The sequence below is a fragment of the Vanessa cardui genome, chromosome 25 (assembly GCF_905220365.1).
Source record: "Vanessa cardui chromosome 25, ilVanCard2.1, whole genome shotgun sequence".
NCBI classification, from domain to species: domain Eukaryota; kingdom Metazoa; phylum Arthropoda; class Insecta; order Lepidoptera; family Nymphalidae; genus Vanessa; species Vanessa cardui.
The window spans coordinates 8,074,887-8,100,643 of record NC_061147.1 but is presented as its reverse complement, the minus strand read 5'-3'; the positions used below and the strand labels follow the sequence as shown (position 1 = coordinate 8,100,643).

General features: G+C 35.1%; 1 protein-coding gene across 3 annotated transcripts in view; it reads right to left on the bottom strand.

The window, feature by feature from the left end:
* The window catches only part of LOC124540561 (microtubule-associated serine/threonine-protein kinase 3), a 96,207-nt gene that overhangs the window by 11,848 nt on the left and 58,602 nt on the right, over positions 1–25,757 (bottom strand). For all 3 annotated transcript variants that reach the window (XM_047118234.1, XM_047118236.1, XM_047118235.1), the window contains exons 4-22: positions 22,003–22,136; positions 16,643–16,718; positions 11,294–11,394; positions 10,526–10,651; positions 8,887–9,012; positions 8,314–8,395; positions 7,964–8,068; positions 7,297–7,461; positions 6,699–6,817; positions 5,836–5,979; positions 5,633–5,738; positions 5,162–5,361; positions 4,598–4,668; positions 4,123–4,232; positions 3,364–3,481; positions 2,302–2,426; positions 1,453–1,555; positions 627–787; positions 66–155 (exon numbers count right to left, since the gene is read on the bottom strand). In XM_047118234.1, the coding sequence (XP_046974190.1) occupies positions 66–155; positions 627–787; positions 1,453–1,555; positions 2,302–2,426; positions 3,364–3,481; positions 4,123–4,232; positions 4,598–4,668; positions 5,162–5,361; positions 5,633–5,738; positions 5,836–5,979; positions 6,699–6,817; positions 7,297–7,461; positions 7,964–8,068; positions 8,314–8,395; positions 8,887–9,012; positions 10,526–10,651; positions 11,294–11,394; positions 16,643–16,718; positions 22,003–22,136 (2,262 nt within the window). The remainder of the gene's footprint in view (positions 1–65; positions 156–626; positions 788–1,452; positions 1,556–2,301; positions 2,427–3,363; positions 3,482–4,122; positions 4,233–4,597; positions 4,669–5,161; positions 5,362–5,632; positions 5,739–5,835; positions 5,980–6,698; positions 6,818–7,296; positions 7,462–7,963; positions 8,069–8,313; positions 8,396–8,886; positions 9,013–10,525; positions 10,652–11,293; positions 11,395–16,642; positions 16,719–22,002; positions 22,137–25,757) is intronic.

Sequence of the window (25,757 nt, the reverse complement as noted above, 5' to 3'; positions counted from 1 at the left end):
CAGCTATGATAGAATCAAGGTTCGCAAACAAATAAAACATACTAGACCGCAGCGAAACAACTCACAGGGCACTTGGGGTGGTGGTGCAGCGCGGGCGCGGTGGGCGTGGTGGGCGGCCCCGCGCTGTCCGGCGTGCCCGGCCAGCTGTCCGTGCTCTGCGGACACGGGACGTTAGGGACTTGTACTGCGTGCGAGTCATGAGAACATAGACATGTCGCTTCGAACGTGATAGTTGTATACTTTTGTATAACAAGTATAGAAATAGAAAAATCATCAAGACAAGAAGATTATTATTACGCTGAAAAGTATTAGTGCCCTGAGAATAAATCAATTTATCTAACATTTATACTATAAATTAGTAACGAAAAGCTAAATCATAAAAAGCGAAGTGAATAAATTAGCCATATTGAGCTTTCAAAGTCATACGTGAACGTATTTGAGTTCACTTAATGCAATATTTTATTTGCGATAGCGACTTAGGGTGCAGCGATTAAAGCTATTAAACTATTCGATACAAGAAAGCGAAATTCAAAATAGACGAATATAAAAAATAACTGCAGTGCAATAAGTAATAGTATAAATAATCTGTCAAACTACAGCAGGTGCGCTAATGAGTGACTATTTACCCTGGAGTCGTGTTCGAGGGCGGAGTGCGAGTGGTTGTAATGTCGCCTCCACTGCGGAGAGGTGGAGGAGAACGCGGCGAACACGCCCGCCTCGTCGGCCTCGGGCGCCTCGCCCGCCTCGTCCGTCTCCGCCTCGCTGTGGTTGTAGCGATCGCAGCGACCTGACACGTGAGCAAACCGTTACAAGCTACTCTCGATACAATGAGAGCATGTTAACATTATGACGTCACAATGGCGGAATCGATATCGGATTTTACATCTATACTAATATTGTAAATGTGAAAGTAATTCTGTCTGACTATCGCTCATTCGCTACTTTGATGAAATTTGGTATGCAGCATATTTAAACTCCGAAGAAGAGCATAGACTACTTTCGCCCTACACACGACAAGCAAATCCCTAAAACGCGAGCGAAGCCTCGGGCGACAACTAGTAATTACATAAAACTTAAAAAAAAAAATCATAAATTATTTAGAACTAAATATACTTTATAGGTATTTTCTTCGATTTGAATGAATACAGAACAATAAATATATATATTATAAGGAGAATTAGTGTGACTTTCCGAACGCCACGCGTCAAGCTGACAGATGGCTTTTAAAATTCTTTCTCTTTTTGGCGAGAGGTGGCGCGAAATACGGTCAGGCACTGTTTTACTGTTTTTGTAATATTATTAGAAAACCAGAAATTGATTGAAGTATTTTGTTGTTAATAATTATTATTTTATATCCTTGCAATAAATTTGTTATAAAGGTAATTTTGTTTTGTTAAATATCCAACAGTGAGAAAATGATGATGTGTTCAAAATAAACGGTAATGTACTCACTGTCAAAGTAGCTCGTGTCCTCGTCGTTCTCGAGCTGCGGTATGAACTCGGCCTTGCGTCGCAGGAGATTGTTCCAGTCCAAGCCGTAAAAGTATATGTGTTCCTGCGCGAATATTAACACTGTTAAACTTTGCGTGCTATACAAATATTTATCCATACCCTCACATTCATTTAGTCATAACACGGGATCCTTTTAATGATAACTTGAAAAAACAATCTTCTTGACAATTAGTATAATAGGCTATTATACTGGTTTTTAAAATCCATTTTATATTATTTAGTAGAGGTTAAGGAACCCAGTAAAAGTAGATTTTTTTATTTCTAGTACATATTTGCCGAAAAATATCATATTAAAAATTCCATATTTAAATAACGCGCGAAAATGCTACTTGGACAATATGGCGCTGCAATGGGGTCGGTGACGTCACTTTTCTGTATTTTAATCTTTGGTACATATAGTAGAAAAGCAAGGTTTACAACAAAGTGACTTCATCATAAGCCCGGCCAATCAGGAGCGTTTTGTGTCACGTGACAAACGTTTAAAAAAATGCATTTTTATTTATTGATTTTTGAATAAATTAAGTATTATTTTCAAGTTTCGTTAGTAAATAACCATTTTTAAACTCATAATATACACTGATTACAATAATTCACAATTTATTTTTCGCATTGTCAAATAGCCTATTATATCTATACAGGTTTTAGTGTGAAGTGACCTAGCATGTACGGCTATATACTTTGACTTGGAGCCTTTTACTGATAATTTGAAACAAAAAGAATTCTGGACGTCTGTAGCTCAATTATTTTAAAATAGCTTTTAGTGTTTGACCCAGCAGGTGCATGTGATACCTTGACTTGGTGCGTGCCCGCCGTGCCGAGGCGGTCGCGCGGGTTGCGCGCCAGCAGCTCAGTGATGATGGCGCGCGCCTCCACCGCTATGGGGAAGTCGTCCTCGGAGGGCCATTCGATGTCATCTGCGAACCACCATTCGTGATCACTGGACTGACATACTGAGGCTTACAATACAGATGATCGTCTACTGAGATGATATATAGGATACTAGTGATGTTTGTATAAGGTTGAAATTGGAGATCCTGGCAGAGTCGCCATATAAGGTTAAGATTGGAGATCGAAATAAAACATGTTGGATGCTCGAATGATACTGACTGATTGTATATTTGTTGTTCTAATTTATACGTTATAACATGCGCGTACATTACACACTACATTTGTAGCTTAATCACATTCGAACTGAACGGATTTTAATCAAATTTGCCATAAAACTCGATACTGTTGATAATTTTTATTTTTAGTTTATGTGTTTGTGTTTATGGAGTTAGTTTCACACATCTAAATGAAACGTGAATTATAGTCTGTTCGCGTTAAGAATGCAGTAAGTTTTCATAGTTTACCGGGCTTTCTCCGCCCCCTGACCAATCAAATCTTTTTAAAAGAAGGGTAAAGATGTATGCACATTTGTGTTAAAATTGTAATGACTTTAAAAAATACACATTAACGTAAAAAATCGAAATTAAGTCATTAATATTTTAATCACTATTACTAGTGTCGTCATTAGTGTTTATAATAAAATAATTTTCTACAGCGAGTTCCATAACATTATCTAAATCCCACATGTTCTTAATTGTTAATTTCTTCTTGTAAGACGTGGTCGCAGCATTATCGCACTTTTATTTTTACAAATTGGTGTGGTATTCACTTTTTTAAATATCAGTTAATAATTAATTAAATCCACAACCATCACATTCGATGTCTTTACCAGTTCATTTGAACTTGATTTTGTAATTTGAAAAGATTTGATTGCTCAAAGGGGCCGGTAAACAATGACAACTCACTGCATTCTTAACGCGAACAGACTATAGTTAAGTATATTATTTCTATATATATTCTTACCATTGACAGTATGCGCGAAGAGTTCCTCCGGTGTGTCACCAAAGAACGGAACGCAGCCCACGATGAACTCGTACAGGATGACACCCATCGACCACCAATCGACGGGTTTGCCGTAGCCCTATAGTCATGAATACAATATTTATTGTCTAATTCTTGTAGAAGTTTCGATTAATATAAAAGATGTTGACTTGATACCTGTTGACTTCCAGGCAGGATATATAAATTTAAATAATTATTATAAGTATTAAATAACTTGACTTTGAATTTTTTATAATGTTGAAAAAGAGTAACTACTGAGTTTCCTGCTGATTCTTCTCGGTAGAATCTACTTTCCGAATCGGTGGTAGCTTTACTTAATTGTTAAATGACGATTCAAAAGTGCTTGTAAAAGCCCACTTGAATAAAGTTTATTTTGATTTTGATTTTATAGTCACTGCATAGAAGTTAGATGAAGCAGACAAAAACCTAGTATAGGCTGGCGATTACTATTCAAAAACAGACAAATAAAATGATTTACTGTTAAGAGCCTCTCAGATAAGCCGTTTTTGTCGAAGGCCGCCTGGTTAGGTACCCACTCATCAGACATTGTCCCTACAAACAATACTAATATTATTGCGATTCGGTTTGATCCAATGTTGGATCCAATCATTCCAATGTCATTCACATTTCTAACGGGGTCTGTATGTACGAGCGATGGCGACCGCTTATCATCAGGCGGACCATCTCCTCTGGTTTCTTAATATGAAATATAACGGTTACCTGTCGCAGGATGACCTCCGGCGCGATGTACTCGGGCGTGCCGCACACCTGCTTATCAGAGAACTGGCGCGCCTCGCGGTCCGCGTACTCCTCGTACAGGTTGGTCGCCACTGCGCAAACACAGAACATTAACACTCTACCGCCTTTACCAGCGGGTATACTGGCCATACTAACATTGCCATATTTGGTACCGTACTTGCTTAAAGTGTCATATTTAAGCATTGATGACGTTTGCGTACCGATAGCATAAAGCGAAACATTTTTTCATATACAAATTTCTTGAGTTTATTTTATTTTTTGACATCCTAAATATTGGTTATAATATATATCCAATTTTATGAAAGCATCGAATTTAATAAAATATGTAAGTTAAAGGAAATGTATAACATTGTAATTGTTCTATGAGAAGGCTTTTAATGAAAAAAAGGAAGTGAATTATAATAAATAATAAATTTGAAATAATTCAGACACTTACGTGACATGAGACCCATCTTGCTGAGTCCGAAGTCAGTGAGCTTGATGTGACCCGTTGCTGTGATGAGCAGGCTGAGAGATGGAGAAATAGTTATTACAATTACTATCTCACACTGAATTTTCACTGGATGTCATGAAATTCCAAAATTAAATTTGTACGCTATTATTCTTTTTCAACCGACTTCCAAAAGGAGGACACCGGCTCCAAATATACCAATAACTATAACTACATTATATAATCGTAAATCGATTTTTAAGTAGTCTAATATTTTTCATTTCATTTAACTTAGGAAGACTCTAAAAAATATGTTGAATACGCAATTATTTTTATTACTTTTTCGTGCATATTCATTTGTTTTAAAATAGTGTTTTGTTTGAAGTCGGTTTTTCTTTTTGTTAAAATTTTTATTTATTTAACCGTACTATTAAAGGACAGGCGCTTTAGTTTTTACATAAAAAAAACCCGATCCTGAGGCACGATTAGATTGTTATGTCTCTCTTGCTCTGTAGTGTGTGTGTGTGCGTGTGTGTGTGCGTGTGTGTGCGTGTGCGTGCGCGCGCTCACTTGTCCGGCTTGAGGTCGCGGTGCACGATCCCGTAGGAGTGCAGGTACTCGACGGCGAGCACGGCCTCGGCGAAGTAGTGTCGCGCCATGTCGGGCGGCAGCGGGCCGGCGCGCAGCAGCGTGGCGCAGTCGCCGCCCTCCACGAACTCCAGGATCAGGCACAGGTGCCGCTTCGTCTCGAACGAGCAGTACATCGTCACCTGCCGAGTCACCCCACTCGTTATGACACCTCACACCCCATACTCACTGTCGAACCACACGACATTCCGACAATCGAGGCACCGTTGTTGGGTTATATCAACTACATACATAGTTATCTACTGAGTTTAAATGTGGTATTCATATTCATAACTAAAAAGATTCTGTTTATGTTATCAACCAAACATAACGTGCTTCTCTATCGAGTAGCTAAATCTATTGTTTTTTCGGTAAAGTATAATACTATTAAAAATAATTGTAATAATATCTCACCACAAAGGGATTGTCGGCGAAACTTAAAATGTCTCGTTCAGCGAAAGCCTGTTCGACTTGGTTCCTCAATATCAAGTTGTTTTTACTTATTTTCTTCATGGCGTATCTGTAAAGTATATTTAAGGTTAGAGGATATAGGCTGGTAAATTGATTTACTTTACCATTACGACCAATAACATAAATACTTGAACAATATAAAATACCTCTGCCTCGTTTGCTTGTGCTTGACGAGGTAGACGGCGCCGTAGGCTCCGTTGGAGATAAGCTTGATGACCTGATAGTCGTTCTCAGAGGGAGGGGCGCCGCCCGAGCCCGGAGCACCCGGCGGGGACTGCCGCCCGCGCACCCTGACGAGGCACAAGCACGGTCAAATACATACTCATTATGAAAATCGTGATATCTAAATATACTATATATAACTCAAAGGTGACTGACTGACTGTCATAGTGATCTATCAACGCACAGCTCAAATTTGGCATAAAGGTAGATGTTATGACGCACCAAGGCAGACTAAGAAAGGATTTTGATAAATTGCACTCCTAAGGGGATAAAATAGGAGATAAAAGTTTTTACATATAAATCTTCTTCAATATTTGACTGATTGAACTGAAATTAAAGATTGGAGCTACTTTGTTTGTCCCTCTTTCACGATCAAACCCCTGAACCAAAATTTGGTATATAGCAAACTTGAAGTCCAAGAAAGGACATAGACTACTTTTTTGCCTAAAACATGACAACCGAAACTCTAAAAAGCGAGCGAAGCCGCGGGCGACTACTAGTTCCCTTAAAATAAATAAATAAATATGAGACAACATCACATACATAACTCTGATCCCAATGTAAGTAGCTGAAGCACTTGTGTTATGGAAATCAGAAGTACCGACGGTACCACAAACACCCAGACCAAAGACAACATAGAAAACTAATGGTACATCTACATCGACTCGGCCGGGAATCGAACCCGTGGCGTACACATGAAAACCGGTGTACACGTCATTCGACCATGGAGGTCCTATAGTTTTATAGTGACACTTTTTATACGTATGAGTATAGAGCGGGCACTGACTTTGAGGGCGAGCAGGTCTGCGGCGGCGGCGGCGGCGGCGGCACTTGCAGCTCGGCCAGCGGGTCCTTCGACAGGCCCAGCTTGTGGATGATGTACTGCGGGATGTCCGTCGTCATGCCCTGCACACACACACACCCACGCACTCACATTATTACACCAATCTCAACGCTCATTGGTCAGCGATCACGTCATCAGATCCAACAGACCAGTAACCATTCGAATAATGTTAAATTACTTTTTGTCTTTGGAAATCGATTTAGATACTGGAGGTATGATTGTTATCATTACAAAGCCTCTATTATATTTATCTAAACTTTAAAAAATTAAAACTGGCATCTTACTCGTGACATAATCTCTACATTATAAAACCGTCATTTAGCGCTTGAAAACCATTAGTCACTGTTAAAAACTTTTAAAACTTGTTTAACGTTTTAAATAACGTATAAAAGGAGGCAAAAACCAAACAAATGTTTTGGTTTGATGACGTACTGGCGTGACGTGACGTGAAACAACGCAATCTTCTTTCCATAGACAACATTTTACTTGACATCAAACATTGTCTATGGCTCTAACCTCAAACAACTATGTTTATCTCTACCTGCAAATGTCTTGCGTGTCCTTCGGCCGCTTCCAGCAACCTGTAGAAGCGCTCGGGATCGAACTCCAAGCACTCGAGGAGCCGAGCCGGTCGCGCCATTGCAAGGGTTAGCCGGGTGACCAGTGGGGCCACTTGGGCACCCGCTTCAGCTGACTTATCTCTTGTCTGAAACGAGTGGGAATATTAATTAATCAACATAACAAACTAAATAGATACATTAATAAATTCGACATGGCTTATCCATACTAATAATGTAAATGTGAATGTAATTTTGTCCGCCTGTCTGTCTGTTATCGTTTTATAGACTTGCAAACAACCCAACGAAGAAAGGAAGTATGTCAGGATATACATATATTAGAAATCTAAATAAAATATAATACGTAGTGTTTGTAACAATTTTAATCATTTTATTTATTTTCTAATCTTATCATTTTAAATCTAATGAAATTATTAGATTCGATGAGGAGTGTTCTGAGAGAAGGTTACTCTTAAAAGGAACCCTCTGACTAAAATTTGTCATTTTATATTCAATTACAACTTCATTTTTTATTTATTTATAACAAGAAAGTCTATCACCGGCTAAACCATACAAAACAGAACCCTATGTGTCTTAATATAGATCTTAAATCATAAAAAACACTAAACTATGTTATAATTATTTAATTACCTCACATAACAAACGATCCAAACTGTCCGCCATGTCGTAAAAATAACTACTCGTCACTTGCTTCGATTCTGATTTATGAAGACAATCTCGCGCCATTTCCAATACCTAAACAAAAAATTCAAAATTAGAACTGTCCAATCAAACTGCGCGTACGCACTATATTGAACCTTACAATTGCTCTAGGGGGGGACTGGACTTTGGTAAGACATAAAATAAAAACATAAAATATACATATAATAGTTATAATAGCTATAGTGATATTGGGGGACCAAGTTATGCTGGTCATTATCTACCTCAATACAAGCACACCCTTATGTAATATAATCAAATAAACAGTATAACATGATCACCTGTCTCTGGACGAACCGTTCGATCGGATTACGATCTGGCTTTTTATCTAGCTCCGTCAGTTCTTCGATGAGGGATCTTAATCTAAAAGCAAAGTACAAAAAATTAAAATATTTTTAACCGACTTCTGAATGGAGGAGGTTATCAATTCGTCTGTACTTTTTTGTGTTTGACACCGGCTCCGAATATAACAATAGTTGTAACTACATTATATAAGTAAGTCGAGTTTTAAGTAGTTTCATATTTTTCATTACATTTTACTTTAAACTCAAAAAAAGTTTTTGAATACGCAATTATTTTTATTTCTTATTAGTGCATATTAATTTATTCTGAAATAGTCTTTTGTTTGAAGTCGGTTTTTTTTTTGTTAAATTTTTTATTTATACAACAAAATCTTTTAATTTGACGGTAGATACATATTTGTTCAAAAAAACATATCATACTTATAATCGATTCAGTCGCATACAAGAGTATGTCTTGTAAGCTCTTACTTGTAATAAGATTAAAGAAATTATTTAGATTAGATTAATTACATAAAGTCAGTTGAATTATCATACTATAAATGCAATACGAACTTATCATCCATAGCGCGCTGCGCTGCCGGGAATCGGGACGCGAAGAGCGACGACATAGCCGAGACCGCGTCGTCCTTGGAACCTTCGGAGCCGCCGCTCCCGCCGCCTGGCGAGCGGGACGGAGAACTACAACGAAAAAGAAAGACTTTTAAAGACAAACATTTAACGTTATAGTATGCAGAATAATCCTCTCAATGCTTAATTCTACTGTCAAATAGTAATAGTATTTGTATCTCCAAAGACATGCAGAATAACCCTCTCAATGCTTAATTCTACTATCAAACAGTAATAGTATTTGTATCTCCAAAGACATGTCAGTGACGAATACCTTGTCATTAATTTGATTTTCACAAAGTAGACAGTACCTTCGAGCATACAGTCGAGGACACATTCACGTACACCATCAATAAATGTTACTTATACTTGGGTGAATTTTTTTACTGATTCATTGTGTCTTAATCACACAACTGATAAATATGAAATTTTGAAATCAGAGATATAGAAAAGGACATAAAGAACCTAATACTTGCCAGCAAAACGTTTAATTTCTACAGATATTTCCTTTTATTTAAAATTATTTATACCGAAAAAAAATCTATCCTGACCAATTTTACCTGAAGCCAGAAGCAATTATTAAAAGTCCAAAGAAACCTCAAAACGTCGTTGAAAACACTATAAATTGCTGTATTTTTATATTTTAGAGACTCGCTAAACGATGTGCAAACTACTTTAACCTCGCAAGCTCCTAATAGCTTTAATTAGGTTAATTTTATGGACACTAAAAACGCTTCGTCATTACACGTGGTTTCACTCACACCCTTCTTTGAACATGGATTGGTTGACGAGGTTGTGTCCGTAACCTACAAGGCTATTGGAGGCCAAAGGGAATATATGTATGGTAAGTAAATGACACAACACTGTGCAGGTGACTTTTCTCTTTTGGAATCAAATCAAATCAAAATAAACTCTATTCAAGTAGGCTTTTACAAGCACTTTTGAATCGTCATTTTACAATTAAGTGAAGCTCCACCACCACCGGTTAGGGAAGTAGATTCTACCGAGAAAAACCGGCAAGAAACTATATAAACGGCAGTGGTTACTCTTTTTTAATCAGTCTGGGACTTTTACCACATCCTCTAAATTACGAGTAGAGAAGGAAAAGAGTTAGAAAACAAATGTCAAGCGACCTTACACCGTTGAGCAATAGATAAATAATAAACACAAGCATGAGAAAACTCATAACAGTCAGTTTTGAACCAAATGAAGCACTTTTGAGTCCTCATTTTGGACTGTATAATTTGTTCTAAACACTAAGGCTCAACTTTAATGGCCCATCGACCAGAAAATGCCGATTTTTTTTTTTAAATATGAGACAACATCACATACATTACTCTGATCTCAATGTAAGTAGCTAAAGCACTAGTAGTATAAATCAGAAGTAACGACGCGACGGTACCACAAACATCTACACCCAAGACAACATAGAAAACTAATGATTAATCTACATCGACTCGGGATATCGGGACCTCACAGTGGCGTACCCATGAAAACCGGTGTACACACCACTCAACCACGGAGGTCGTCAAACGTCGTAAAATGGTTTAGAAAACCATTCTTGTACACAATTTCGCCTTAATACCTGAGACTTCGACTCCTAACTCTCCGGGGCAAGGCCCGAGGGGAGGGCGAGGGAGCTCTGGCCGCGTGTCCGCTTCCCCCGCTGTCCGAAAGCGACGCCCAGTTCATGCCGCTGCCTTGTGAACTGCTGCAAGATAAATACCAACATCGTATATTAAATTAAGAATAATGTAACAATTTTTCGATACGGAATCATATCTCTAGATAGACTGTCTAACGTAAAATATAATAACATATTAAAAGAAATAATGGCAAGCGATTTCCACTATTTTTTACACATCTAATGTGCCTAAAGTATTATGGAAAAGTAACAATGTATCTAGATATAAATATAATAGAAGAATATGAATATAAAAAAAAAACACTACATATTTATAGTATCATATAATGTATAAACTAAATACTTTTTATAGACTTAGATAAATCACTAACAGTTGTCCTTTTTTTTCTTAAAACTACAACAATTTTCAAATATCAAGAGGGAGTCGGATACAAAATAATAAAACACACCCTTTAAAATAGAACTTAAATAACTATTTTTTAATGTTAGCAAATATTTAATTAGGAAATTTATCACAGAACAATGCGTCGTTTAGAATGCCTTGTTCAGTCCAACAGCCAGACAAATTATTATAATTAATTTTCATAAAATTATTTCCTTTTCTCTTTTAGCAAAGGCAAAGGTATTACGATATGGAGCCAAGAGTTCAGCATTGTATACTATTTGTAAATATTTACTTGAGTGAGGCTGTCACTTCACTTTACTTACTTGAGTGAGTTCTGATGGTGGTGGCAATGTGGGCATGGGGCGCGCGGCGGTTCGCACGTCACCTGCGCGGCCAGCAGCCTCTCCTGCGACGAACATTGCGACTGCAACACAAGAAATTAACAAATAATAAAACTTTATACACTAATCTTATCAAAAACATCGATCAGCAGCGGTAGACTTGAAGCTGCACCAACTGTTTGGTCGTAAACATTTTAATATTTTGACATACATCACCAATGATCAATAACTTTAGTCGTTTTCCAAATATTATATCAGTGATGACAGCAAGAGATGAATCAGCATCTGACTAAATACCCATTAAAACATAACATACAACTGCATACAACATATTCAAATCGAAGTAGGAATGAAGATATACAAACTTGGGGTAGGTTAGTAGTAAGTAGGCTTTGTGCCAGCATGCCTGGCTACGACCACTCGTCAGATACTCTACCGTCAAATGGCACTACGGGGTTGGTTCTGCTCCGATTTTAAGGGTTAGTAAGCCAATGTAACTAGAGGCACAAGGAACATAACATCTCTGCTCCCAAGGTTGATGGTGCATTGGTGTAATGTAAGGAATGATTGTTATTTCTTTCAGCGTCAATGTCTATGGGCGATGGTGAGAACTCACCATCACTTGGCCCACAGACCTTAGATTTACGTATTCCATGTTCACTACAATAAATGAACCAGAAGTTTCGATATGTTTCGTTTAATTTCAAAACGACATTCAATCGCAAAACCATAATGAAAAAAGCGGCCAACAGTCAGACACGTTGTATGTTTTATTTTAATATATTTGAATTGATTGAATGAAAGGTAAACTGCGGTTTGCGGTTTATGACGTATTAAAGGAACAAACTTAGTAGATCTTGTTCAAACCAATTTTCATGGAAGTTTGCATGGTAATGTACATCATATACTTATTATTAGTTTTACCATTGTATTATTTTAGAAATTACACGGGAAATATTTTACCACTTTGGAAGTGTCTTTCGCGCAAATTATTCAGTTTAGAAAAAATATACTTTAGACCTATTCAAAGATACTCCTGGGTTTGATGAAAAAAATTTTTGATTTTTCTTTTACTTAACGCGGTTCACAATATAAATCTGCAACTGTCCCAATTTACAACTGTATAGTTCTTACAGTATCCGATAAATTTGGCTGTGACATGCAGATAGACTCACAGACAAACAAACATGACGATAACTTAACAGTTCCATTTTTTGCCATTTGGCTACGAAACCTTATCATAGACTATACAACCTCTCGACCAATGATACCGTGTCAAAGCGATGCCAAATTTTGTTTATAACACTAATATCCTCTTGTGATTTGGACAAGTTACAGTTACAGTTTACATTTGTACAGATAAAAAAAACATCAATAAATTAAGATCTAATTCAAGTAGCTAATGTGTAAGGAATAACGTAGCTATGCTGATGGCTTGGACGACTTTCAAAGCTTAAAATAAGGGTATGTGTAGTAATATCGGCTTTAGTGCAACGCGTTAAGAGCTAAAATCGTTATACAGATTTAAATGCAGTTGAAATCTGAAATATAAAACAATTTTATCTGACATCTCGGTAACATAAATAACAAAGTCAAACGGTAATAATAGCTATATTTTTATATTACAAATGCTAAGACGGTATGAGTGATATATGTATATATGTACATATATACATATACATATTATTTAGTAAGTATGAGTCAAACTTATAAAAGTTACAGCGCGTAAATGTCCCAATGCAGGTAGCAGGTTTGGAGCATATTCCACCACGCTGCTCAATGTGGGTTGGTAGATACAGATAAATAGCTAATTTTCTTCTGACACGTGAAGGTTTCCTCGCGATGTTATTAAGCGCTGAACACGAGATGAATTATAAAATGAAACTATGTGTTAATTCACATGAATGATCTCAGATGGGCCATCTCGATTTTAATTTTTCTAAGATAAAATAATAAAAATTTTAAGAAACAATTAACACTTTGCGCATGATGGGTTCCGTACGTTATACAATAATGCAAGATACACTGATTTTACTAAAAAAGAATTCTTGTGCTACAAAATATTGCTTCTTGGCAAATCATGATTCTAGATCAACGGGAATTACCCTATAGGTTTTGATTTCATTTTGGTTTGGCATTTTATAACTCTACGCGTTCCAAATATAATAATAGGTTACATAAACAAACACAAGTACAAAGAAGTGATCCCATGAGAATTCCTTTTTACCTTTAGAAGTACGGAACCCTAAATATTTAAGTTCTGTTTGTTTGATGAATAACGAATAGTGACTAATCGTCCTTGTGTTACTTTTCTAAACTAATCCCTTTATCTTACCTCTAAGCTTCATCCTTATGGTAAACCCGGTAGTAACATTAATATTACTTGTGACACATGCATCCGAACACAACAGCATATTATTGAATTTTATCTATGACTTATGTCAAATATTTTTGGTCCATGTTTGTCTATGGTTTTCTTTGATTGTTATCACACATCTATAATATAAAAAAAATCAACCGCACGAAATCTCTCGGCACAAAAGACAAAATAAAATAAAATAAAATAAACGATATATAAGAATATCAGACACTTTTAAGAACGTGTATTATAAAGAAAAAAATAAGACATTTATTGTCTTGGGTACTTTGTTTTTCTTATAAATCATTTCGCGGTTTGCGGTTAAGAAAAACATCGTAAAGTATACTTGTCGGATGAAAATTTGCCGTATGTACATACATACATATATCCTTTAAAGTAGCGTAGTGGAACAAACTCCAAACCTCCTCAATAGGGAAGATCTAAGATCTCAGCAGTAGAATAATACATACAGGCTGTTAATTTATTTCTCGGCTATTTCAGTTATTCAAAAAGAATTAACTAAAAAAAAATGATAGGAAGTTTTAAGTAAAAGTATAAGAGTATACTTAAATAATTTTGATACTTTATATAATAAATCGAAATAAGGTCGCAGTGATGAGCATGATTTAATTACCTAATTTAGAATTCCAAGTAAATTACTCAAACTTACACTTCCGAAAGCAATTATAACTCTGTGATATGCACGCGAGCAGCCACGCAAATAGCGATTTAATTATATCTCATATAGGTTCCATTTAATATTAAGGTACCTAAGTGTACCAAACTATAGAAACGAGGAAATAATCATGCAGAAGGACTGTGTTACAGTTATCATTTGGACCTCACCTCGTCTGACTGTTGTCCAATTAATAAAACGATTTTTGACAACATCACATTTATTTTTTGAGGTCGAGTGGTGTGTACACCGGTTTTCATGGGTACGCCACTCTGAGGTCCGGGTTCGATTCCCGGCCGAGTCGATGTAGATTACCATTAGTTTTCTATGTTTTCTTGGGTCTGGGTGTTTGTGGTACCGTCGTTACTTCTGATTTCCGTAACACAAGTGCTTTAGCTACTTACATTGGGATCAGAGTAATGTATGTGATGTTGTCTCATATTTATTTATTTATTATTTATTTTCTTTAAGTAGGAGCTTACAAGCAGAATCAAAATATTCTTTGTTCAACTAGACCACACATAATATGTTCAACGGCCAAACAGAAATACCTTCTATTGTGTTCCTGTTTGAAAGGTAAGCCAGTGTAACTGTGGGCTAGGTATTTATTAAATACCTAGTTACTACTACAAGTTCTCAAGTCTGTTGAAGCATTTATAGTATGAGGAATGATTAATCTCAATATTTACGGCAGTTGCGATTTTTCCGCTACCTTTAAAACAATACACTGCTTGTTTAATGGCCACAACACTGTATGTGCATTGAGTATTAGATAAAAATAAACACACCGAGCATTATCACTTATTTTATCTGACAGTGAATAATGTCATGATTCCTCATTGATTACTTTATATTGAGTTTCACTCGACGTTTCCTTTTATTGATGATGATTAATACGTGACCACATTTTATGATTAGTAAGAACCACTCCTTGTTATTATGTATATACGAGTTGTATTTGTTTTATGAAACAGGTCGGTGGAGGAGCGAATGACCGCATAAAACAACAACAACAACAACAACAGCCCTTTGAAGAGAAGGTTTGGAACATATTCCACCCCGCTGTTCCAATGCGGGTTGGTGGAATACACATGTGGCAGAATTTCTATGAAATTTGTCACATGCAGGTTTCCTCACGCTGTTTTCCTTCACCGCTGAGCACGAGATGAATTATAAAGACAAATTAAGCACATGAAACAGCAGTGCTTCCCTGGGTTTGAATCCGCAATCATCGGTTAAGATGCACGCATTCTAACCACTAGGCCATCTCGACCGTATACATTGGCGCTATGACATATATTAAATATTCTATACATCGTCAATGTGGGACCAACCTTGGGGAATAAGACGTTACGTCCCTCGTGCATGTACTAATACTGGCTCAAGTATATTTTCAATGGGAACATAACAATACTGTGTAAATACTAAACAGAATCTTTTTGACGATGAAACAAGTGTGAAGTAGGGAGTACTAACTAATTACCAAGTAAGTTTGTTTATTCGAAGAAAACTTCGATACCCGCAAAGACGAGAAGGAGAAATTCTCCCACTAAATAAATAAATGGTTTATATACCAGTATTTCTAACTGTTGAATGATATTACGAATGGACACGCGATCATTGGTTAACATATTCATAATACACCTTTACATACATACATTTTCTTGGTGGTAGGGCTTTGTGCAAGCCCGTCTGGGTAGGTACCACCCACTCATCAGTTATTCTACCGCCAAACAACAGTACTCAAATTGTTTTGTTCCGGTCTGAAGGGTGAGTGAGCCAGTGTAACTACAGGCACAAGGGACGTAACATCTTAGTTCCCAAGGTTGGTGGCACATTGACGATGTAAGGAATAGTTAATAATTCTTACAGCGTCAATGTCTATGGGCGATGGTGACTACATACTATCAGGTGGCCCATATGCTCGTCCGCCAACCTATACCATAAAAAAAAACCCAAAGTTGTCCGAACCATTATACCTATATATTGCAATAAAATTATAGTCTTTTTGTTATATCGGATATGATCTCTATCCTCTTATTCGGTTTCACTTCAATGGTTCCACCTACTCAATACCTACGTACGTCGATGGTGTGTAGGAAGATCAATCAACTGTTTCAAATGAATACCAATAGTATTTTCACTTTATAACAAGACCCAGTCAGAGAAAACAGAAGCCCATACGAAGAGGATTCAAAACTGTAGATGGTCCTTCGAAACCGGATCTCAGTTAAGACGGGAATAAAATAAGGGATAATATTTGAAGTTGAATTAATTGTCATGCTTTAAAACTTACTGAAAGACTCGAACTGCCTGGCGTGGTACCGTAACCGGACGATGGGAGCGACGCCACCGACCATCGCCTACCGTCTCTGAAATTAAAAATATAATCAAATACAAAGGAATATTCTTTAACAATAATCAAAACATTCCAACTACTTATCAATTCAAAGAACCGAAAAAAGAACTATAATCCATATCTTTCTTAAATACGTAACAAAATTAAAATGCATAGTCATTTATTTTATATGGCCAACACTAATATCAAGACATTATATATCTCGTGCCAATAAAAGCTCAATTACTCTTCATACTGAAAAACAAATAAAATTGGCGTTGGCACTGGGCTAATAAATAATCGATAAATGTATAAACACATACATAAGGTCCTGCGTTGTTTACAAACAAAATACTTGCTATCCCTTTTTCGCTTTATACATTAGAAAGAGATAGCATATGTTTAAGTGAGTTGAGTAGATCATATGGTCAGCAGTATGAGTTCCTTAAACTTATTAGAGGAGTAATGTTAATAAGCGATCGTGACTATTTACCATCAGATTTTATTACTCGTCTGGCATCCTAAATAAAGAAAGAGACAAAAAAATCCATTCCATTACAATTCCTGTTTCAAAATATATATGTCAATGTGTAAATGAGTTGAATTTAACCTTCCCTACATACATTATTACAAAATCTTTCTTCGTTTTAAAAATATATGTAATAAGTTAAGCTTGCTACAATTGAATACTACAAGTACGAAGGTAATCTATGATAAGGTTACTGTAAATACTCACATGTCCTTATTTCTTATTGGCACAGACATAAAATAATAAATAAATCAATTATGTAACGTAATCGCAATTATATTACATATTAGCTTATAACTTGAACGACAAAACACTCAAATAGAATATCTACAAAAGTTCAATCCTATAAATGTACATATGGTCACAGGAAAGTAAGAAAGACCTAAGCGCCAGAATTGTACTTTTGGAAAATGACGTTTAATACTAAATTATTAAACATCATTTCGTGACAATACCATTTCGATCGCTTTAGCTAAACTTTCCACTAACATTTTAAAAATAATTACATAACAAACTCTAAATCAATCTGTGTCTTAAACAAATAAAGTTTAGAAATTATGCAAAATATCAGGGTTTCGAGATCTTTGAAATCTAGACATTAAGCTAACGAAACGGTTATATCATTATAAAAAAAAAACAGGGAGATTCCAGAGAAGCTGCAAAAGAAGAAAAGTTATGTAGTATAAGATTATTTTGCTGAAATCTATGGAATACTATGCTAGTAGTATTATTACGTCTCAAAAAGAAGTAAGTATCGTTAGTATGTAATCGATGTCACCCAAATAATTAAAGAATAAAAAATAAATATACAATAATAGTTTTTAAAAAAAATTTAGACCTAAACCGAGATAAAATCGTAGAACTTCTATAACGATTTTGTCAAGAGCGATTTCAAATCTACCCTTCTTCTTACAAAAAAAACATGGCAAACACACCATCTATCTATTCCAATAGTCGGAGTAAATAAACAAACAAATTTGACCTTGAATGCTTATGACGTCACTGATCGACATCTGGAATAAACTATGATAGCCATTAGTAGAAGTAGATGTCGTATTTTGGAAGTAAGTAAAGTGGAGTGTAGTACTTTTACTAAGGTTTGTTTGGATTACGTACTACAACAAAACAAAACACAATCACAAAATTAATTTTGACAAGATTCTGGCAAGAAGAATAATATTGCTCTCTTTCTTATCTATGGCATTCTTAATTATGTAAAATACTTGCTATCTTTATTTAACATATTTGGTAGAGATATGTCGTCAGTTGTGTCGAAAGAACCTTAGTTGTGATTGTGAAAAAACATACCTAAATGGACGTCCCTATCAGCATGTTAATTATTTATTATCAAAAAGAATCGTATACACCTTAATATTTCAAAATCAAGACATATTTTATTCAAGTAGGCTTTTACAAGAACTTTTGAATCGTCATTTAACAACTATAGTAAGTGATAGTAGATTCTCCCGAGAGAACCGGCAAGAAAATCAGTAGTTTAAATATAGGAAAAGTGCATTCCAACATTTAAAAATACAGTCATGTTAATAAAAGACAATTATATATGTACTTATGTAAGTATTTTTCGATTGCTGTGCCGATTTAATCTTTATTTCAATATTTGGAAATTTCGATATATGAATATCGCAAAGTTAAATTTGTAAACTTTTAAACTATAGAAGTAATGACAAAATTGTTTTTACAGTTCGTGCGTATGGAAATAACGATTAAAACGGTGTAACAATCGAAAAATATAAAAAAAAATCACATAGCGACTTTTGCAGGAGCAACTACGATAACCTGCCTGGTAGTCGACAAGTATTAATATCACGCTTTTTACCTTGACAATAATAAAAAGAAAATCTTTTAGACGTTCAAGTGAGAAACGAATTCAAAGATTTCTAGATCTCGACAATAAGCCTAGTCAATGTCGTACATGAAAAAAGTCACGGTGAAAAATCTAATTGTGAGTGACCTCAGATCGAGATAAATGTCAAGAAAACACTTCGAAAACATACATTAATAAACATACGAGTCGGATATATAAATAACAGTCCGTGGCAAATTATCAAGATTAACCTAATTGGAGACAAATATGCGTGTAATCGGAGTTTATGTAATTAGTATGCGTCAGACGATCGGGCGATTAAAATCGTACGGGATCATAAATTAGCGTTGACATAAACGATTCGAATGAAGTACTAACGCCACAGCCACCGAATATAAAAAAAAAATATTAAAGGCATTTCGAAGTGAACATCGGCACCCACTTGAACTATACCAAAAAAAATAAACAATCATGAACCAAAAAAACTACGCTAACATAGACAAACAGCATTGTGCACGGTTTACAAAGATACATCAAGTCTTGAATCGGGATCAAACCGACACCATCTCGTATAGCGACTAGTTGCAGTTGCGACAACCTTAATCATGCTATGCATGTACGTAAATAACTATAATGAAATCTCGGTGGCTCATTTTGACATTTTTTTCTGATAAAAGATATACATTCAATATATTTTTAGATAACTATAATTTTAAAAAACAACGGCAATGGAGACGTACACTTGGAACACAGCTTTCACACCCAAAGATACCATGTACTTAACTAGTTTCGCCCCCGTTTAAAAATAAATCTAATGTATACATGTCTATACATATGTATAGATGATAAGTTAACACAAACGCATATATATTGGCGTTGTAAGAAGTATTAACCATTCCTTACATCGCCATTGCGCCACCATGTATCATATGGGCTTGCACTTTGCAAGTTTATTATATTTATATATACGATCGATTTCTAAGGAGACCTCGTTCAATGCTCCATCAGTCAATCAAGTTATAGTCGAGTGATCTAAGAGGTATCCTTTGTATACTTTTTTATACTGACGCTTGGTCGTGACAAGATATTTTTTTGCTTAACGTAAAAACTGTGCTTAAACGTGTTCTAATATTTGACCGATCAGGCTTTTAGTTCTGTTCGATGGTATATTATGTATATTAATCAATAAGGCTGTTTCGTTGGTCAGTGAACCCGCATTACGTGTACGATTAATCCTACTGGAATTTAAGACGGTATTTCATTTGCATGTACTTTGGTTCTAAAACTGCGTTATAATGGTTATGGTTATTACGTTAAAGAAATAATACGGACTTAGAACTGTTTATATTTGCGGAAATCAGCATAATAATACAATAACGTAACTTATAAGTAGCTAGTAAATATTCCACAGCTAAATATTCTATCCTTTTAATAAGGTTTGGTACTTATTTCACAAGCTGTGGCACATATTTATTCGACTCTCAATATCAACATAAGATTACGTTGACAATTAAAAATAATTTACTTATAACTCTGTTACGACTTATTGTGTACCAACTAAATCAACACAACTGTTGTGAGTCGTTATACTGTCAAGTTAAATAAGGCATCTTGTTAAATATACTAAGAATAGATCGACGGCTTTTTAAATAAAAGTATAATAAACTCGAATTTTTGACTAACAATTACAATTAAACAACATCCAGCCATCGACAAAGATCGACCAACGAAATTCATATGGCATTCGCAAATCAAAGCGTATTACCTATTACTCGCATATTCAATGGAGAGCAATATGTTCTACTAATAATTTACAGCCAAGAGAACGGAATTAATACCTGTTGACTTCCAGGCAGGATAGGTATATTAATTTAAATAATTGTATTAACTAAAATGACTTTGTATTTTTTAAATGTTGAAAAAGAGTAACTACTGAGTTTCTTGCCGGTTCTTCTCGGTAGAATCTACTTTCCGAATCGGTGGTAGCTTAACTTAATTGTTAAATGACGATTCAAAAGTGCTTATAAAGCCCACTTGAATAAAGTTTATTTTATTTTGATTTTTGAAAGAGTGTCCCCGAGCGATCCCTGGGTCATCCTCATCTGCCTTATAAGCTAACCAAAAATATAACAAAATAAAACAAAAGTCGCAATTCGAATATAATAAAATTTAAATAAAATATTATTTTATCGATTTACAAGTACGTAATGTTAAATAATTCAACGATCTTTAAATAAAAAAATACAGTATGTTTTTTTTATCCGATTAATCGATTACTTAATCAATTCTGCCGTAAGCCTGTAACATAAGTGATTACATCGACGTAGTAATTAATCTTTACGAATAAATTTAGATCGAAATCGACATATTTAGTATCGATATTCGCTTATGATTATGAGAAATCAATAAATATTATAAGTGAAAACGTTGACAGATAACGAATGGATAAACGATAGCTAGAAACTTTCTCAGATTAACTCGTTTTAAAATTCATAGTTTATTAAGATTATAAAAATAAATAAATAAATCGATTACATATTTAAGTCGTCCATCGTTTAACTATCGAGTATGAAAAGCTATAGAAAAAAAATGAACAAAGTATTTTCTATTTTAATTTTTTTTTGCGACATGCTCAACTGTACTCAACCTACCCACACTTAAGGGAGATAATAAAATATCAATGGTACAAACTTGTCGAATTCTCTGCGTCATTTTTATTTGCAAGTTAAATATCTAACGTTATTACCAACACCACACAGGTACACACCTATAGCTACACACACATACATAGTTTTTTATAATAAAATATATTACATATTTTGCTCTTTACACAGAATTCTATCCTTTACGTTGACCAAAAGACACAGTCTAGAAAGATTGCCAGTCAAAATATCGTCGAAGGTCTCACAAATACTCTCCTGTTTGGGAGCGAACTAATAAAACCTATATATTTATGTTACTTACAGCTCTTTGCCGCGCTTTACGCTTGACGATAGCAAAGCGTGATGCAGTGGGTGTGCATGGTGAGCGTGCCAGCGCGGTCCTTCCGCTGGGGAAAGCGGCCCTGTGCCCGGAGAGCTGCAGCGACCAGAACCCACCTGGAAAAAGATCCTTAATATACCCCCACTTGTAAATTCAGACAGAACACCTTCCTCATCAAGCTTAGCGGTAGAGCGCTGTGAGCTTAGACATATTAAAAAAATCTACTCGTTTATATCATCACATTGACTTTTTTTTTAAAATAGTAAAAAAACATGCTCGTTTGTTTTGTCACCAGTACCAAAACTGAGCACTCAGAATATTTATTATAGTTAAACGCGAAAGTAAGCAAAAGCTTTTAGAAACGTAAACTCTAAACGCATTCAATGATTTTTTTTATCAATTTCGAAAGCAAACATTCAACCTAATCATTGTTTCAAAACAAACACGATTCGATAATAGACCGTTATTGTGTTTATTAAACGATAATTTCAACGACCTTTGCTTTCGAACGCCGTGTGCCATTCGCATGGAAATTAATTTGAGCGTAGAAACGTTTAAAAGTACAAACGCCATTAACAATTCTTGGCAACGTTTGCTGCTTGTATTTCAAACCAGAAACCTTCATTAAAACTTTTTGTAAAGGTCGAACTTGGGCAAAACGATTGCTCTTGCTCTTTCACATTTCCCTCGTTATAAAAATGTAAAATTAGCCTAATATTACACGTTAAAAAGTATGGATATGATTTGGCAGATACGTGTGGAATTTGGTTTGTGTGTAAGCCTGTCTGTAGCTAAATCTTCACCTCGAACTTTGAAAAAATAAAACTTTGCCTTATTATACGCACATATAAAATATAATATAACAAATGTTCCCAAAATATACACTAGAATTGGTTAAAATTTTGAAATTTATTGACTTCATTTTTTTTATGACACACCTACATATACTTCTTACAACGCCAATTTTCCTTCTAAATATTCGCATACCGTCTAGTGTTTTATGTTTGTCGTAACTCAACTTATAGTAATTGTACCATTAAAAATGTAAGCAGTGCTAACGGAGTCTATCAAAGATACTTCGCCACATACAAAAATTACACATGATATCGTCCTATCTGACCGATTTCAGCCACGGCCATTATTAAAAGAACTTTGCCGCATACATAAATGTCTTCAAACACACTACAGCCCGATAGGACTGAAATAGTTTAAGAGGTTTTCCGTAGCAATTGTGTGCAGGCTCGCTAACGTGAAGACTTTGGGCTGTACCCAAAAACCTACTAACCTACTAACAATAGTCTCAACCCTAACTTAAACTCTTGAAATATGCAGCATATTTCCTACCTACTACGAATAGTCAACTATACTCATTACATCACTAGTTAAAAAAACTCATAACATAATTATAATATTAAGTAGACATCCATCCAGTTCGTGAACTCTTAAATATTCAACAGTTGCTCGAATGTGGAGAAATTCTGTGTCGGTCTTATCTTCAGCCTTCACCTCTAGGCCTGAGTGTGTCGTGATTGTCAACAGCCCACTCGGTTCTAATGAAGGGAGCAACAGGTTGGCCCATTAGCAACCTTCTACCGAACACGAATAGACGAACTTTTAGAGTCACTGTTCTTTAGGAATTTTCACGAAACGACATTTTAACTGCGATTTATCGGCGTGTTCGATGCGCGTTCGTGACTAATATTTTTGGAGATTCTTAATTGTTTTGTAATGGAATATTTACATATTTTTGTCTATCTCATATATATTTACTATGTTAAGAATACTAGCGATCCGGCTTCGCAAAGACGCATTGCTTATACTGAATATACTACAGAATTTGTTTATTTACATCACACTAGAAACTTCTAAAAATTAATTGTCAGTAATTCTTTGCTATATAGTCCACGTATTACTTACAAAATACTTCCTCTCGAATCACTCTATTTTAAATAAAACCGCATCAAAATCCGTTGCGCTATTTAAATATCCAAGCATACATAGGCACAGACAGTGGTAAGCGACTTTGTTTCATACAATGTAATGATAATGATAATTATTTTAAAGTAATTGATTTAGTGACTTTACGGCATTGGTAGGACAAGCAAAAGACCAACTTGATGGCAAGTCACCAACACCCATTACTGCTGTTAGAAATATTAACCAATCGTTACATCACCAATGCGCCAACATTGGCAACTAATGTCTCTTCTGTAGTTACCCTGGCTCAGCCACCTTTCAAACCGAAAAAAGCATACCAAATATTGCTGTTTTGCGAAAGAATATCTGATGTTTGAGCTGACTTTACTACTACTAACATAGATATTATATATTTCCTTAATCATTAATATATAAATATTTATCAATATTCGTTATCATATCATAACAATAAACATTTGTGATAACAACTTAGAACTGTCTTGTCTGAACCGTTACAGGGTCAATATCGTCTAACTGGGCCGGATATGATCAATATACGGCCACCACAACCACAACGGCCTTACACAATAGAATATTTTTTACTATTATTATAATAATGTACACTATCTATTTGATATATAAATTGAAATTTGTATATTTGGTTGAAATAAATCAACTCCTAAACTTTTGATTCAGCTTGACAATCAGCTGATCATTATGGATGATGGTTTGTATGTATGTATTTACGTACACAGGCAGGACAATAAAACAATTCCAAGCTGTTTTGAATTTCATTTCAGTGGGAAATATAACTATTCTTTAATTAAAAATACTCTAGGGTATCTAGAGAAGTAGTATTTAATAATCAAAATATTTTATTTTTGAAAAAAAAAACAAATACGCTTTTTCCAAGATTCCGAACATGTTACAATTCAGACTTAAATCTAACATGTATTCCCAGAAAGGAGAAATTTAAATTAATCTATTACATAAATGTAACGAAATCCTGAACAGATCATCATCATAATAATAATAATGTATAGTTAACGTTATCTAAAAGAAAGTCCTCCTGATACGTCTGTACACGATAAACTCAAAACTAACAGATGAATTTCAATATAATTAATAAAAAACTAATGATTGACGAAGGTCTTGTATTACTTATCATTTTAAAAAGTATAAATAGAAGAAAATAATTAATAAGGAAATTATGCTGACCTATTAAGATGTACATATACTATGATTTTATGTAGACTTCTATTTTATTCGTGCAAAGCTAGGTCTGGGCGTTATGTAACATAATTACGGCAAATCAAGTGCACCTGTAAAACTGTATTATATATCTTTTAAGTGAATCGATTGGCTCGAAAACCTAACGACCAACTGTAACAACATACATTATAGGGTATTTTATTATAGCAACCGGTGGTAGTGTTTCAATTGACCATCAATAAGAAAGTGTAATGCTTCTATATTGAATAAAGTTATCTGAGTTTGAGTTTGAACATATCGCGTAAAGGAACTTTCAATTCAGGCGATCCAAGTTTTTTATTTCCTTGCTCAATGCAAAGATTAAAACATCCAGTACGAAAATTTTACAATTTAAATAGGTGTTTTATTCTTTTTTTTTATTAAATAGATAGGCAGGCTGGCAATAGAGTTTATAGTAAGTGATCACCACTAAATATAGACATCGGCGCTGTAAGAATATTAATCATTGCTTTTGATACAGGCGCCTAATCTTGGGAACTAAGATGTCATGTCCTTAGCTCATTCTCATCTCAAACATATCCATATTAAGTATTGTTTGACAGTACAAT